This window comes from Coprinopsis cinerea (genome assembly GCF_000182895.1).
Source record: "Coprinopsis cinerea okayama7#130 chromosome 8 map unlocalized cont3.8, whole genome shotgun sequence".
Classification (NCBI taxonomy): domain Eukaryota; kingdom Fungi; phylum Basidiomycota; class Agaricomycetes; order Agaricales; family Psathyrellaceae; genus Coprinopsis; species Coprinopsis cinerea.
The window spans coordinates 2,280,791-2,297,534 of NW_003307537.1; the positions used below are offsets into that span (position 1 = coordinate 2,280,791).

At 50.7% G+C, this 16,744-nt stretch overlaps 4 protein-coding genes across 4 annotated transcripts; 2 read left to right on the forward strand and 2 right to left on the reverse strand.

Moving 5' to 3' along the window:
* Positions 1 to 626: 626 nt before the first annotated feature.
* CC1G_03107 (glycosyl hydrolase) lies at positions 627 to 4,153 on the forward strand (the record flags this gene model as incomplete). Its single annotated transcript, XM_001840826.2, has 10 exons — positions 627 to 782; positions 838 to 970; positions 1,026 to 1,162; positions 1,221 to 1,347; positions 1,411 to 2,441; positions 2,494 to 2,608; positions 2,660 to 2,803; positions 2,868 to 3,046; positions 3,805 to 3,930; positions 3,986 to 4,153. The coding sequence occupies 10 exons, from the start codon at positions 627 to 629 to the stop codon at positions 4,151 to 4,153; spliced, it is 2,316 nt and encodes a 771-aa protein (XP_001840878.2).
* Positions 4,154 to 4,790: 637 nt separating this feature from the next.
* CC1G_03108 (hypothetical protein) lies at positions 4,791 to 6,151 on the reverse strand (the record flags this gene model as incomplete). The annotated part of the gene is made up of 4 exons (XM_001840827.2): positions 4,791 to 5,207; positions 5,276 to 5,567; positions 5,638 to 5,813; positions 5,888 to 6,151. 4 exons carry the CDS (start codon positions 6,149 to 6,151, stop codon positions 4,791 to 4,793), a joined length of 1,149 nt encoding a protein of 382 aa, XP_001840879.2.
* An 804-nt stretch (positions 6,152 to 6,955) lies between these two features.
* CC1G_03109 (hypothetical protein) lies at positions 6,956 to 8,128 on the reverse strand (the record flags this gene model as incomplete). The annotated part of the gene is made up of 1 exon (XM_001840828.2): positions 6,956 to 8,128. One exon carries the CDS (start codon positions 8,126 to 8,128, stop codon positions 6,956 to 6,958), a length of 1,173 nt encoding a protein of 390 aa, XP_001840880.2.
* A 516-nt stretch (positions 8,129 to 8,644) lies between these two features.
* Positions 8,645 to 9,223, forward strand: CC1G_03110 (hypothetical protein; the record flags this gene model as incomplete). Its single annotated transcript, XM_001840829.2, has 4 exons — positions 8,645 to 8,716; positions 8,819 to 9,005; positions 9,064 to 9,072; positions 9,131 to 9,223. 4 exons carry the CDS (start codon positions 8,645 to 8,647, stop codon positions 9,154 to 9,156), a joined length of 294 nt encoding a protein of 97 aa, XP_001840881.1. The 3' UTR covers positions 9,157 to 9,223.
* Between the last annotated feature and the right edge of the window lie 7,521 nt (positions 9,224 to 16,744).

The window sequence follows — 16,744 nt, forward strand, 5'->3', positions numbered from 1 at the left end:
AGCAAGAAAGGACCGCGCGACACGCACCGACGATCCTCTCCGCCTACGTCACTAGAAGGGCCATTGCCAACCAATCGGCTGTTGGATATCCCTGGATATGTCATGGCATAGCTCAAGAGTCCTCCAATCAGCTTACCATCCATTGGCACGTCATGGTTGCCCCAACACTCGAGCGCCTTCCATTCCCCCCTCTCCCTCGTTCCACTCCCTGCAACCAGCCCGCGGATATGTGGGGCTACGCGGGAGACAAGTAACTCATTCGAGCAATCGGAGCACTCGGGGTTTGAGGCAGAGTATTTGCCTGGACTGCGAGGTCTCCCTTCTGATCACCGCTTACACATTCCACAGAACGCGTACACAGATCAGTGACTCGAATTGGGTAAACATTCGCAGTTATCGCAGTTGCTTTAGAATCTGTTCTGAAATTGGAATCGTCCTCGCAGCGACGTCACGCGATCATTAGGGGTCTCACTTGTACAAAAGCCGTCCATAGCGGTCACTCCAGTGCTGCGCCGTTACCCCTACTTCGAACTTCACCACCACGACCTCGACCAACAGCGAACCCACACCACAAGAATAGTGTATTTGCCCCGACGCCACGACCGTTAACCACTTCAAGCCTTCCTATGTCGCATCCCCCAAAGCCGAGCGAAATCTTGGTCGGGAATCACGTCCATAACCCACACTCGTCACACCATCTGCATACGTTGAGCTCCAAATCTAATCAGCTTGGTGGAAAGAATACCGAGAAGGGAATGGGCTTGGGTGTGGGCAATGATGAGGTGTGTTACAACATCGTTGGAGCCTGTTGGTTTTCGCTCATATCTCCGCTTCCAGCAACAAACTCGAGCGTACAGGCGTACTATGAACCAAATCCATCCTACTGACGAACGTGATTATATCCCCATCGCTGACCACGCACTAATTGGAAACCTGAGGACTGCGGCTTTGATTAGCTTGGACGGCTCTGGTGCGCAGGCTTACCTTCCATGCAAGTCTCATTGGTACTGATTCTAAACCCCCAGTCGAATCCTACTGTGTTCCCCACTTTGACTCACCATCTGTGTTCGCGCGTATTTTGGACAAGGACAAGGGCGGCCATTTCAGCATCACCCCTCTCCAACCCTTCACGACGAAGCAGAACTATCTTCCCAGTTCCAATGTGAGTGGACATATTTCCGCTACCCAGGTTTCCCGGCGTTTACATTCTTCCGCATTAGGTCCTGCAAACCAAGTTCATGAACGACGCCGGAGTGGTCAGCGTGACTGACTTTTTACCTCGTCCTCCACTCGGCGTTACCCCACCAGATGTAGCCTCCAAGAGCTCGAGTTCTCCAATGAAAGGAAGTACGTACCCCTTAGTCTTGGAACAGGCTCACGTACCTGACATATGCGGTCCATTTCCGACAGCTCCCAAACCTTTGTTACAATGGCTCATTCGGCGAGTCGAATGTGTCCGCGGTACCTTGCCCATGCGAATGCAGTGTGCACCCGCTTTCAATTATGCACGCGATGAGCACACGACAACCTTCGTTGAAGACGACAGTATTCCCCTTCCAATCGGCTGCGAGGAGTCCATTGATCATCTTGACTACTACAACGATCCATTGAGCCATACCAAGGCACCCCTTCCCGACCAGGACACGTTGCACGCCAATGCTACTGCCGATGGCACTCCCGGTGGGGAGCCAAGTATCAGACACCCCAAGGCAGTTTTTGAAAGCCCAGCGCTGACCATGGATTTGAGATGGGTGGCTCATAACGCGGAAGGAGCATACTGCGGCGTTCAACCTTCGACCCATGTTACTTATTCCCCAAGTGTCTCGGATTCTGAAGGCGAACTCACGGATGACGAGAACGCTTCTGCTCATGTGAGTAAAGACACCCATCTACTCGATTCTGGCCAACTGACAACTGGCTCGCAAAAGTTCATGACTTGCAATTCCGAGGACGAAGCATCCGCTATTCCCGATATCAAGCTCACGCTTTTGGACCTCTCCTCGAAGGGCCACAAGGGACCAGCTGTTCAGAGCGACTTTGTGTTGACGGAGGGTCAGGGGGTCACCTTTGTATTTAGGATCGTTCCTGGTGGCGAGAAGGTCGGATTGGGTGGCGTTAAAACGTCTGGAGGACGAGTTATCGGTGGAGATGGCGATTCCGCCGCGCCCAGCGGGGTCAGCGGAGCCCTCGTGGAGGATCGAGGGGGAAGGGATGCAGGACGAAGCGTCCAGAAACCTGAAGTGCGACCTGTTGATGAACAAGGAAATGAGAAGGACGTCGGTGGCGAGGCAGCGCAACCACGCGCAAAAATGGGCGGAACCGATAAGGCTATTGCACGCGCGAAGGGTGGACTCTTGAAGAGGCGTGGAAGGACTGTCTTGGACAGACGTCCGCTGGACGATCCTTGGTTGACGGAGGAACTGGTTGGTGGGTTATTGAGGGTGCGTGGATTGATTTCTCCCTTATCGTCTGTTGTACTGATCCCTTGCGCAGACAACGGCGAAGTACTGGTCCGACTGGATTCGCCAGTCCACATACACTGGCTCCTGGAAAGAATCCGTTCTCCGCTCGGCGTTGGCTCTGAAGCTGCTAATCTTTGAGCCAACAGGTAAATCTCCCTTCATGCATGCCTGTTACATCTGCTGACCTTTGTCCCTAGGTGCTGTCGTGGCGAGTCCAACGTTCAGTTTACCGGAGTACATCGGCGGCATCAGGAATTGGGATTACCGTTACAGCTGGATTCGCGACTCGAGCTTTACGCTCTACGCCTTGATTAGGTTGGGATTTACCAAGGAAGCTAATGGTTCGTTGCCCTCTCCATTCTTATCTGTCCATCCCGCCGAGCTCTAATTACACTCGATCCACAGCGTATCTCGACTTCATCTTCGCCCGTATCAGGGACAAGAATCCCGACGGCAGTATCCAAATCATGTACACCATTCATGGCGGGAAGGATATGGAAGAGCTTGAACTCGACCATCTCGACGGCCACAAGGGAAGCAAGCCTGTTCGCATTGGAAATGGAGCCGCGGATCATGTGCAGTTGGTGAGAGGCGATTCTGCAGATGCGGTTTCGTGTCTGTTTTTTCTTTGTTTGGGAGTGGATTGCTGATGTGTCTTTTTTGTTTTTCCCCGTTTTGCTTGTGCGTCCCGTCTTGCTGTTGGGATTCTGTGATTTTGGTATGGCGATGAAAGGATATTTATGGAGAGCTGATGGATTGTATTTATTTGGGTCAGAAGGTGGGTGGATTTTTCGGGTGCTTGCGTTGGTACTTTGTTCACGCGGGATATCTAGTTTGGAAAGCCGCTGAGCTATGATGACTGGTATGTCTCATCTTCCCTGTCATCGAACTTGTGCTGATATCGTCTTCAGGGTGCTTGTTAGGGAAATGTGCGTTACGGAGTCCAGCCTTTCTTACTGAGGACGGCGCTAACCCGTGGTTTCAATAGCGTTGATTATGTGGTCGAGCACTACAACGATCCTGATCTGTGCGTCCGAACTGGTGGACTACATTGCGTGTTTGGCTGACCCCGTTCATTCAGATCTATCTGGGAAGTGCGAGATATGAAGCGGAATTTCACTGTGCGTCGTCTTACGTTCTGAGATTTACCGGGAAAGCCACTGACTTGTGCTCGAGCAGTACTCGAAAGTGATGCTTTGGGTTGCTATCGACCGCGGGCTTCGACTCGCTGATAAACGTTCGCTGCCCTGCCCCAATCGGTTCAAGTGGCTTCAAGCGAGGGATGAGGTTGGTCTCTGTTTTCCTAACCCTGGTTTGAGCGCTAATATGGTTCCTACTGTAGCTCTATGAAGATATCATGCACAAGGCTTGGAACGAGAAGGAGAAGTTCTTTGGGCAGAGCTACGAAGAGACTGATATTGTCGATGCTGCGGTTTTGATTATGCCGCTTGTTTTCTTCATCCAAGCCGTACGTTCATACTCTTCTTATTTGAACATGACTAACTAATTTGTTTCTTTCGTAGTCGGATCCTCGGTTTGTTAGTACCCTGAAGAGGATCATGAGGACTCCCGAGAAGGGAGGGTTAACTGCCAATGCAAGTTTCTCATCATCGTTTTTTCTCGGACTAAGTTCTGACGAGACTGTACAACTAGAACTTGGTTTATCGTTACGACGTGCGCAAGTCTGGTGATGGAGTTGGTGGTGAAGAAGGGACCTTTTGTTTGTGTACGCTTTGGTGTGTTGAGGCTTTGACGAGGGCTGGTAAGACGGATAAGGCGTTGTTGTTGAAGGCTGTTTCTATGTTTGAGGTGCGTTGTGTTCCTCGCATGTGAAGAAGAACTTGGAAGCTGACACTTGTTACCTCGTTGTACAGGACTTTTTGCTTTATCTTAACCATGTTGGTCTTTGTACTGAGGAGATTTCTGATGCTGGTGAAGCGTGAGTCTAGTATTTTTTGCTCCCGAGTACCACCCTGTGCTGACGCGATGCTCTTCTTCAGGTTGGGGAATGCGGTTCAAGGGTTTACGTGAGTCTCCATTTGTTCTCTCTGTAGATGACAAATGACTGACCGCGACTTGGGTGGGGTCTGTAGACATGTTACGTTGATTTCTGCGGCGTATAATCTTTCGAGGACGATGCATGCTTTGCATCAGCCTATGGTGTAGATTAGGAAGTTTAAGTGAAGTGAATAGGATTGGGATTTGGATACTGGGAGTGAATAATGAGCAGCAGATTTGGATACGGAGAGTGAATTGCGTTGGAAACTGGAAGTGATACTGAGAAGTAAGAACCTATCCATTCAGGACCAAAATGTAAGTACAAGATATTTATTCCCTTACGAAATCCTTCAACTCATTCCAAGCAGGGAGCCCAAAATAACTCGGCAAAGCTTCCCAAAACCTAAGTCGACCAGCCGTAAAAGCAGATACGCAGAAACGAGCACAGGCACCACACAAGTTTGTATGGTACCAAGTCTCATGGTCCCAAGGATACAACACCCTGTCGAGCCGAAGCGGTGGCCCAACTAAATTCTCCAGCAGGGCAGAGCAACGCGCCTTACAGATGGCGTTCAACTCGGGTGTGTTACTTCCACTGGCACCTCTGCGCTCGCATCCTTGGACTGGTACTCCCTGAATAAGGTGGCTGAATACATGGGTCATCATACCCTGATAGACCCTTGCATGACCGAGCGCCAACGTCTGAACGATCGCCAGAGGGAGATCGGCATTCTGGTCGAGTATAGTCTACGGAATTCCAAGGGCCACGCACCATTAGCATCTCTCTAAATGAACGGATATAGAGAAATACACACCAAGTATGTCGGATAGTCGCAGACGGCCGCGTAGTACATGGCAGGCAAACACTTCTTCAGACCCAACTCCACCATCACCTTCATAACGTCGGCAAACTGACCATCATACGGAAGGTAGAAACAGTTTCTCGTCCTGCCGTCGGTTTTGCAGAACAACTCGAGCGAGGATGGGAAGGCCCGTTTAATCCTCGCCAATCCTTCATCTCTGAGAGCAGTGATTTTGTATTTGTGGCCTAACCTGAGCATAGCGGCGATGATTGGAAACAAGAGATTCTCGTCGGCTTTTCGATTGCTGTGAGTGGAAGCGGGAGATCAGCGAATGGTGGAAAGAGTTGCTGGAGAGACAGCGAAAAGATACTTACACGGCACCATCGTAGATATACAAAAGTAGCTCTTCCCAATCCTTCGCGGAATCATCCAGGCAAACAACTGGACCGGTATCCTCGCCACTGGCAGAAAGATTCGCGAGCTTTTCCTTCAAAACGATTGAATGCCGCTCAATAACTCCAATGTGAACCCTGAATTGGACATTTTCGATCTAGAATATCCAGGTCTCAACGATTAACATATTGAACTCGGAAGTGTGGCACTTGTGCAGTGGTGCATACTTACCTGAAGAACCACATTCCCATCGCGAAACCAAACCTTTCCCCGAGTAACGCTTGGATGCGGCATGCTAACGTTCGAACAGGGCACTCCTCCAAGTCTTTCCTCCTTTTCCAGTCGATCATTGGCGCCTGACACAGCGTCCCGGGAAAGCACATTCCCTGCCTCGCCGACAACACCTGCAGCGGTAGTTTCAGATACCAAACTTGTAGAGTCGACTCGAGGTCTCTTGAGGCGAGCTGAACGCGCCTTTTCCATGATGGTCGACATCGAAGTGTGGAGGGCGAAAAATTAACCAACGTCGATTTAGAACGTTCTTTCAGTATGCGTTAGTAAAGACGTTTTGATGGTTTGCTACTAGGCTGCGATAAGTCGCGTCTTGATCGAAAGCGCAACCGTCCAAAGAAATGCCATCGCCCTGTTTGAAGTTCCAAGATTTACGGATCGGCCAAGGCAACGATCGCGGTGAATGTGTCGGAACTCTGGTTCCTGGGCTGTCAGCCTGTTGACAGCCGTTGGCAGGACCTATGTATGTATGTAGTAGTAGGCCGCAAAATGAAATAGACGCCCGTCCATTTTGTATTGGGCGCCGTCACGGTTGCGGGCCGTGTTCCGCGGTTTGCCCGTTCACGTTCTTTGGGTTTGTTGCATTCATAGTTCGCCTTTATTTGGCGTTGGACCTACCCTACCACAAGGAACGAGCTGATAGCTTTCGTTTGACACAACAACGGAAATTTCGATTTTACGAATACAATTTAGGAGCTAATCGTGAGATAGATAGATACATGAGATGCTAAGGAACGTGAGGAACCAACTTGACAAACGAGTGGAGTATGCGATGAAAGAGCGTTAGGGGTGCAAAGGTTAAAAAGAGTGCAGGTAAGTCACAAAGACAGCAGGCAGAAAAAGAAAAAGAAAGAGAAAGAGAAACAAAAGAAGGGTTTAAGAAACCGGTCAGTCTAAGCAATTTCGGTAGCATATCATGGGAACTCTATGCTAATCTATCAGTTTGTGAGTGGACTCTGGTAAAAGACCTGATTCTGGTCAAGGGAGGGAAGCTGGCAAATACCCCCTTCAACTTGCTTGAACACTCCCATCATCCGAGTCAGCCGACCAGTCGAAGAACTCCAGGAGTTTCCCCAAATCGTCATCTCCCTGAGGCTGCTGATCACCGGCCGTCACACTAGTAGTTGTGTCTCCCATTTGCGGGGCCTGCTGCGCACCGTACAAATCACTCCCGCCGGACCCCTCAAAATCCAAAGTCTGTTGGAAAACTTGATGCGTCTCCGCAGGCATAATGGCGGGGTTAGTAGGTGCACCCGATGCAGGACCTGCGACACCTTCCCAACCAGAGTTCAGCCACTTGTCAAAGTCGGAGTTGATCAAGTCACTGGCCTGGGCCTGGTTATAGCCTTGCATAGGGACAGGTGCTCGAATACCGTGACCGGTACCGAGGGGATGGCCCGGCTCTGAGCCAGATTCGAACCAGCCGAGGAAACTGGGACCAGCAGCTGATGATGAAGCAGCAGGAGCGGCCGAGAAGTCAAAGTCGACAATGTTAGGCCTAGGATGAACATAGTCATACTGATTGGCAGGCGCAGCCGGTGCCAATGCTAATGCACTCACGGCGGCATTGGCAGTGGAATCTAAAACCTGAGGACCGGGAATGGGGAGATTCTGCGACCCACCCATAAAGAAACCATCCACGCCTGTATTAGAAAAACCCCTGACGTTCGAGGACGACGCCGTATTCTGATTCAAGTTGATGTGGCCTTGAACACCACCCTGACCCCCGGGTATATCAATCCCTCTCCATTGACTGTGCAAAGGATCCACCGGTACCCCTACTAGCCCATGCCCAGTCCTCTTAGAGAAGCTGCCACAGTGGCGACACCTACTATAAGTCTGCCGCGCCCTCGCCGGGACATACACATATGAAGGATCGCTGTGCTTCTTCTCATGGCGTATCATCGCAGCCTTCCAGGTAGCTGAAAAGGTACAGCCGGGATGGCTACAAGCGTAGCGCTTTCGGTTTCGATTGCGTCGCTTTTTGTGAGCGCTCGGTTTATGGATGCCTTTCGGGGGAGAGACATCATCTCCGATAGCATCTGGTCCAAGCTGCACGGGAGGTTCCATAGTTCGACTTTGGGAGCCAACGCGGTCTCCAGACGCTGAGCCGAAAATCGCCGCAAACTCCTCATCGTTCAGAGCAAGGTATTGATCTAGCTCTCTCCAATCTGAATCCATGATGACCCGATGCCGAGCGTGATGCGCGTCAAGAACCAATGAACGAAATAAAACCTGTTAGAGTTGTAAATGGCGTTGTTGAAGCGTGTGAGTTGACTTGAAGAAGACGACGACGGCGGTGGTTGTCTTGAAGAAAACATTTCCCCCACACACACACACACCGGCTTTTATGGGGTTTCCAGACGCAAACGCGGTTGTGGTTAAATCCCCCTAAAAGGAGATTTGTGGCACTGAGGTCACCAGAGTGCGGACAATGAATGACTCTGGCGGGTTCTTTTGACAATGAACTGACGGACAATGGTCGTTCCCTGAGAAGCCCAGAACAAAGCGGGAGTCCATTAATCCGTCGGACACTAGCAGCCCCGACATCCAAATCAACGCGAACACGGTGCTTTGAGTGGCTGTGTTTTTGGCTTGGCGTGGTAGACGGTGATGACAAACAAGAGCAATCACCAGCTCATCGTTAGTGTTCCCGACCCACTCCGACTGCGACAACAACCACACCAAAATCCCAAGATGCACGCCTCCCTCGTTCGCCGTTCCCTAGGTGGCCTCGTCCCACCCAAAATCGCCACCCCCAAGCTCGTCGTAAGTCCTCCAGAACCCCTTTGAACGACGTCGAACTGACCGAAACCGCGCTCGTTGTTGGGAAATTTGTTTCTGGACGAATTGGTGAATTGGGGCGACTAGTCGGGAGGTTCTGGAGCTAGCCTTGGTCCTCTCGTTGACTTCTACAGCAAGCTGCCCAAGGGCAAGGCTACCCCCCGTGTTGGAGGCCTCAAAGCCAAGTTCTTCGACGGCAAGAACGCCTCTGGAGCACCCTTGGTGTGGTTGATCGTTGGCTTGTTCGGAATTGGTTATACCCTCGACTACAACTGTGAGTAAACTGCTTCTGGTCTTTGCAATTCCTTTACTGACGCCAATGACGTTGCTAGTGCACTTGAGTACGTTTGACGCTCGTTCGGCCGGGCCGCATGGGAGACTAACATTGCTGAATCACAGAGCACCACAAGAACCACGCTCACTAGAGGAAGACCTTCGACTACAGTCCTGTCATTCCGAATATTATATTCCAATAGACCCGTCGCATAATCCATTTCCACGTTCGACTTGGGGAGGCTACATCAACCTTACCTGTTTGGGGGAGTTATGTCGAAAGCTATTCGACAGTCATATGGTGGCTGGATGGTGTTGCATGGAGACATGAATTGCCTCATGCTCAGGGCCCACGAGTAGTCGAAGAAAACGGCGCGACGTCCCCAAGAAATTGTCGTATTTTGTTCCTCGTTTTCAGTCCCAACCACCCCCTCGGCAAGACAACGTCCCCGTGGCACTTCTACTCGGGATCAAGCCAGGGCTTCAGTTCGTTGCACTCAGGACCGGGATCACAGTCAAGGCGAGTCCCTCTAGGACCACCTTCAATCCGCTTGGGACATTGTCAGGTCTCGATCGCCCTTCCCGCTCGAGTCTGTGCACCCACAGCATCACCGTGACTACCTTAATCCTCGTTCCTGCAGCCGAACGACACACCTACAACACGTGTGGTGAAAGCAGTTGAACCCGAACACACATTCCATAAGGTCCATCGCCCATGTGAGCAGAGTTCCATCTCGTACCATCGCTGAAAAGGACCCTACACGAGGAAGTCGTCACTATGATCGACAGTTTCGATATTACCTTCAACTGGAAATGGGGTTCTTGTTGCATTTGGTGCCCATCGCCATTGACAGGGTCCTCGACTCATGATCATACCAATGTCCGCCACCATGGGATGCAAATTCCTCGAGGCGGGTTGCTATTCGCCAGCCTTCGTCTTTCCCCAAGGATTCAATCGTGTCAAATTGGGGTGGGATGTGCCCAAGTGGGTGTGACAGGTCAACTTGAATTTGCTATTGATGCTGTCTGCTATCATTCTGGTTGGTGACTTGGAACTTCCAGACGGGTTCGAACCTGAAGAATGCCTCTGCGCCCGGGTGCTCCGGTACTTGACGCGCCCCTTCCCGTTTCTGGGCGTCCCGCCCCTTTGCCATCAGATCGAAATGATGCCATCACTGTAATCTCCACGAGTGTTCATCCTTGCCATGCTCAGAATCCAGATGAAATTACGGGCCATATCAGGTAACGGGATTCTCATTTATTTCCAACCTGCGCATTCGTTGTCCATTCCCTTTTAGGGCACCCAAGCTACACGCGTCTTTCCGCTGCGTTTCCGATGATATTTATGGCCAGGAGAAGATCGATATGTGACGAATGGGATATCCATTTGAATTGGGCACGCTCAGGGTCGAAGTCGAAGCGTGGTGGTCAAAACGCCTGATGCCCTTCTCGCATGCGGCTCTTCGTATCGAAGTTGTTATTGATTTGTGACTATCTGGTATCCATTGGTTCATGATATGATTGGGGAAGGGAAGCCGATTACTAGTACTTGATGCGCTAAACCTATTTATTCTTGACCATTTATAGAGGTCCTTGGTCAGTCAGCTCGATGCCGGATGGAAGCCCTGTGGAGCGATTGACGAACTAGGTCCAGACCCATCGAACTGCGTCAACAAACGGAACGGGCGCCAATCCCAACCAGGGTTGCATTCCGCGGCAATGTACGTCTGCACGGCGACAGGTGAAAAATGCCCATGTTCGAGGATGTCTCTGAAAATGGGCCTCGGCGGTGTTAAAGCTCTCGTATGCAACATCCACCACCCTCGAAGAAACCCTTGACCATACCGTACTCGTATTTTCCACCCTGGGATTTGGCATGGGCGTAGCTTCGCAGGCTTCGACATTGCTCATTCAAATAACAGTTCATTTAACCACGCCCTTTGCCCAAGCTTCCCGGCCGGGAGTATGGATGTAACCTTCCAGGCTGCACGCAGCACGTTCGTGTTCTAGGGAAAGGCTTTAGAAGGTACGTTACCCTATTTCGTTCAACGCGTGTCGTAAATCTACGCAGGCCTGTAAGTTCTATTTCATCGCATGGTGGTCACGCTTGGACATCTGTCGTAAACCCTAGGACCGCCATTAGAGTCCCTTCAAATCTTTTTGATGCACCATTGGTCACCGCTTGGCGACTTTACAGTGCTACTATTGGCCGAGATGCTTGTTTACCTCGTTCCTCTCGTATAGAGGATCGCACCTTCAGTCAGCTGCTCTAAACCTCTGTGCGACTGACTGCACCTTGTACATTCTACGGCCTGGCGCGGCAGTACTTCATTAGAAGCGCAGCCTATCACAATTCTCAGTGATAGGGACGTGTGAAGCCAGCGGGTGACAATGTGAAGACCTACTCATTTTAACATATAGTACAGCTGCTTCTCACTCCACGAATTAAATGCGGGATGTTTAACAGCCTTAAGTACTTACTCTTCGTTTCTGTGATTTGACTCTCTCGCAATCACAGCCTGTCAGTGGAAAAAGGAAGGACTTGGAAGGTCCAAGAAATACTTTCGGCAGTGTATTCGAGGTACCGTAAAACTCGTGGTCAGGTGTCCCTCGAAAGTCTGGACTTTCCCCCTGTCGAAGATGAGTGATCCCAGCTTTTCTTTCAAGGTTCGCGGGATGCCAGATGTGATGACGTGGGACTGTATACCCGGTTCGACTCTTGAGCGTCTACATACTATGTGGGACGTTCGGAAAGTATATGATTGTGCGGCGGAGATCATCACAGAGCAGGCGTCGTTATCTCTGCATACAGTTGTACTTATCTATCTATCGTGATGCAGATGAGGTCTTGCCTCGCGGCAGGACTTATCAAAGTCTATTTTCTCTGGGAGAAGAAGTCGAGCTTCGGCGTTCCAAGGCGCCGGCAAGACTAGTACAGTCTTCGCAGAGATCTACGACGCAGATGAACTTAAGGGCAGTGTGGACTCGAGACTGTTTTGGCTTTGGTCCTGTGGTCAATTGAAGGAGTTGCCAAGTCTCAATATCTTCAAATATGCAGGGTAGGTGGTGCGTAGATACTAGACGCCTTACCCGCACAGTCCCACCGCGATGGTTCATTCGTTCGTTTCGTGGTCACAAAAGCGGAGGATTGATAAGGCTGTGGAATGAGATGTTATTATCGTCAGCCACTGGCAATTATAGAGAGAAGCTTGAGGACGGATAAGAGCAGGAGGCAGTAAACGTGTCGAAAGGTTGACGCCTTACGCCACAGTGATAAGAGCTGAATCCGCTATGGTCGTGGAGATGTATATCCTGGCTGCTCTCGCGCTGACAGTGCAGATCAACAGACAGGCGCTTGTCAATTCAAATCCTGCGGGAACGTTGGAGCCCCGACGAAGGCCAGTCGGTTGGGAGAAAGGGTCGCCACGCATAGAATTGCATTTCAAATTTCTCTAAGTGTATTTTCCTTTCAAGTCTTTTGAGGCTTACTCGTTTTGTCTTCCTGTGACCAGAAGACTGGTGATTACTATGGGTGGAAGCGAGAACGAACTTTGTCTAAACGGGACTACAAGGCGAATGCTCAGCTTATTATAACTGAGGTATTTGGCCTTTGTTGGGAGTACTTCCATTGAATGAACCGTAGCTGTGCAGCCAAGGAGCACTAGTACGGTTCTTTCGGCTCGAAAGGTTCTGTGACTGCTGGAACTCCCTCTTCACCGGCTATACACCTTTATGCACTGGCCAGCTTTCAAAAACTAGGTTATCATCCGGCGCCCTATTGCTCTCTTCACACTGTCACAACCGATGGGGATGCAGCCAGTATATCCAACATCAATTCAGAGGTCCACATACGCGATATCGACGTCACTTGCCAGTGAAAACTACTATACCTGACTTTTTCCCGCCGACTTACCGCACCTCAAAGTTGTGATAAAAGTTTAATGCCTGTTTTTGGGGAAGTGCGCTTGGAAATGTGACTGGAGGGCTGAAAAAGGACAAGGAGAGTGGAGCTGTTAAATTTCGCGCACTCGACCTATATTGTACCGGCCAGCTATACTTAGTAGCCTCTAGGATACGGATGCTTGGTAAATGTCAAGGTCCGCAGGGGCTCTTGCGTCTACCCCATAATCCTGCAGTTCGGTCTAGTTCATTGACCTCCATGAAGAGGACAGAGAATCCCCAATTGATGTCCGTTGCCGATATAAACGCCCAAGGCGCTTCGAGATCTATTCTCGAGTAACGAGTTCCGTACGTAGGTACTAATCGAGTAGAGCCGACCTGGGAATGAACCATTCGTCATTTTGTGGGCACGGCGACCTAGGCCGCCTCCATTCACGTCAACTTGAAGGGATCCTATTGTTTTCAGCGCCTTTTACTCGAGTCCAGGGAACCCGATTAGCCGTTCAAATGCAAACATTCTCTATGCGTTCTCTCTGACGTCACAATAGTCCCCCAGTACTCGACAACGAAAGGAATTTCGAGTGGAGTTCACCGTTGTATGTCGTATACAAAAGCCGGTGAAGCTCAACAGAGCTTGATGCTGGGCTCAAACGCGGAAGGACCTTAAAAATTCCCTGGGCGCTTACTACAATTTCACAACGGTTGAATTCAGCTTTCTAAAGCTAGTTCCGTATCTCCGAAATTACTCGGCCCAAAGCGGGGAGGACAAAGGACTACAGCTCCTCGTTTCCCAAGATTCGACAAAGAGAATGGCAATTGCCCATCTCACTCCCGAGTTGAAGCCGTAGTCGAGCTAATCGAGCCTTGACACGAGTTTTTCGAACAGTCGAGGGATGAAATCTCCACCCACTGTTCCTTGCCGCATGCCGTGGCTGCAGCCCCTCGAGGATGGTAGGAAATAGATTTTCCTTTAACGCCAGGGAGGTGGTGCCAAGGGGGAACCATCTGACGAATACACGAGGTCAGGCCGCTCCCCCCTCGTTCGTTTGGTCTCTGCTGGCTGGTGTGGTCCACTTTCGAAGTCCTTCCATCCGACCCAGGGTCCAGAACGCTTCGCGTTCAGCTGGTCGCCACCTCGCTTGGTAGGTCTTGGCGCCCCTACCAAGCGTATCGAAATGGGAAGGAGGAATTTATCAGATCATTCGCCTGGCACCGACGTCATCGCCAATCTCCTCCGTTGGTCCCTCAGCCCCTCTCTCTCCGACTCCGCGTTCCCGGCAGCAAGGGAACGAACCGTCCCAACGTGACTAGGGAAAATCGAACATGTGTTCAAGTCGCGTTGAGAAGAGGGTGTAACAGCAGTGATCAGCAGACCCCCTGGCGCTGAGTTCTATGTTTCTATTGCACCACTCCGAAGTTTAGAACCTACACGGCTTCTTTTGAGAGTGTGTTCCTGCGGAAGAAGTAGGACGGTTTGGGAAGCAAGAGGTGTTCGTAATATTACAGAATTATGTAGGGTACACTTGCATTGATACAATGGGGTGGGGGTATAAGTGAAAGGTTCATACTTTGGTCATCGGAGTCGTCGGTCAGTGTGGAGTGAGGCTGATTGAACATGGAGTCGAACGTGCAACGTGCGAGGGTGGTATATCGGGGGGGAGGTATCGGTTCAAAGATGCTATTGGCCGTCGGAGAGGGTCAGGTCAGCCGGATACCTGCAGCTCGTGCTTGGGCTGTTCGGCATTGGTAACAGAATTCGTCAACGGTATCGATGTCTTTCTGAATTTCCGCCCCGAACAACTGTGTGGAACAGGCATCAGAAACGGCGATACAACACCCCCGACGGCGTCCTGGAAGAGCGGAAGCGGGGGGCGCGGAAAGGCAATCCAATATGTACGCACTTTAATGCAGGTGGGTTGTCGACAGTGTCGTGGGTGGATATAGCTCTTCTCGCATTGCGTTGAGTTGCAGTCGTAGATCGCTACCACTAGGTGCCGCTGGAAATGCTGTAGAAAGCCTAAGTATCTCCAACGGGGGGTTGGACATGAAGAGCTAAACGGACACCGCATCGCGACCATCGTGTTCCTTCACTAGTAGGGTAGGCCACGGTTAGAAATGTGAAGGTCAAAATGTAGGACAGTGGCGAATACGCACGCGATTTGTTGACACATAATCTTCGACGTCGATGAACGGGATGGAGAAGTCTATGTCGAGGGGGTTGGTACAGAGCGAACAGAGGAATAGAGTATGCAGAGAGAGCAATGGGGATGAAGCAGTTGGAACGAGACTTATGGCGTCTATAGCGGTATGCGAGGGGGCATAAATCAGCTGGGAAGGCGGATGAGATTACGAGCTTTTTAAAGAGTTTGGGTAACCACTTGTACGAATCAAGCCAGACCCACCAATCGTTGCTTAAAGGGCATGCGGCGAATTACTGGCAAACTCGGTCCATCATCACCACCACCCATCATATACATCACACCAAGCTGTACATAACCTCATCCGTTCTAGCAACCCAAGATTCGTGAGATTAGCCACATGTGTGGATTTGGGTGGCCTTCTCCCTCCGTTCCGATGGTTAAGGCAATCGAATTTGGGTTGTACTGTATGTAACAAATCGTTCGTTGGGTCACATGGGATCACACTTCGTTACCGCTTTGGAGCCCCTCCCCCTCCCCTCCCTGCTGTTCAAACCCCCCTTGTCGGGCACGTTGTGATTTCAAAGAACCTGCTGTCGCTTTTAACCCCCGATTTCCATTGGACAATTCAGTCAACGTTCTCGGTTAATACAAAAACCCTGAGCGACCGTCGACGTTATTCGGTCATGGCGAAATAGGAACGCGAAAAGACAACAACAGCGTCAGGCCCCACAAATCCGAGCTTCCAGGCTTGGAAGTCGGGCTTGGACGGGAGTGATGGAACGGGTGTTGGGCAAAAACTTGAACAATGAGCGTGCTTGTCGCTCCAAATTACACCCTCCTCAGTCCCTCCCCCTGATTTCGAAGGACATGACCGCATCCCCCGAGGCCTCATATCAACAACGGAACCAAATGTCTGGCCTATTCTCACTCCGATAAACTCCAGTCCAACGAGGTATTGTGCTGCATTAGTAGGAACGTCGTCACAGTTCTTTCGTCTTCCCCTCCGATTCCGCCTCTGCTTCCTGTCACGTAGTAAGTATATATGTATTGGATTCTGATTGAGCAAAACAAGCTTTGCTTTCTCCTTCCAACGAGGCACAAACTCAAAGCTTGTCACAGAATGCCTCCATTGGGAGTGTGGCGATACCTGCCAGTGCCAATGATTTCGTGACGGTGCTAAGTATTGAAAGGGGGGTTCACGTGGACCCGGCCGGTAGGGATCTGGGCGCGAAGAGCAAGGGCGTTATGTATTGTCGGTTCAGGCTTCACGAGAAGATAATGAATGAATGGCGTGTTTGCAAAAGGTAAGAGGAAGTAAAAGTACCCTTGGGATAACTTATTTCTGATGCCGGAGAGTGGGTGTCAAGTGTAGATAACCAATACCCGTGCTCCGCAACAGGTAAAAGACGAGGGGGAGCGATAAGGTCCTGTCAATTGGGGCCTATTCAAGCTGACTCGCTAGATAGATAAGCGCCAGACGACACAAGGACTTGTAGGTAAGATACCAGCCATTGGGACTTTAAACTCACCTCTACAACGTGTTGCACGACTTTTGTCTGTTGGTTTGAGTTAGTGCTACTTATCAAACACCTCACCACCGACGAGAGAGAGAGAAGGTATTCAGCCCCACACCTGGACCCGTTCTCTTCCGAAAGATAACAGGTGTCCAGGGCAAAAAAGGGTCGTGGCATCGGAGAGA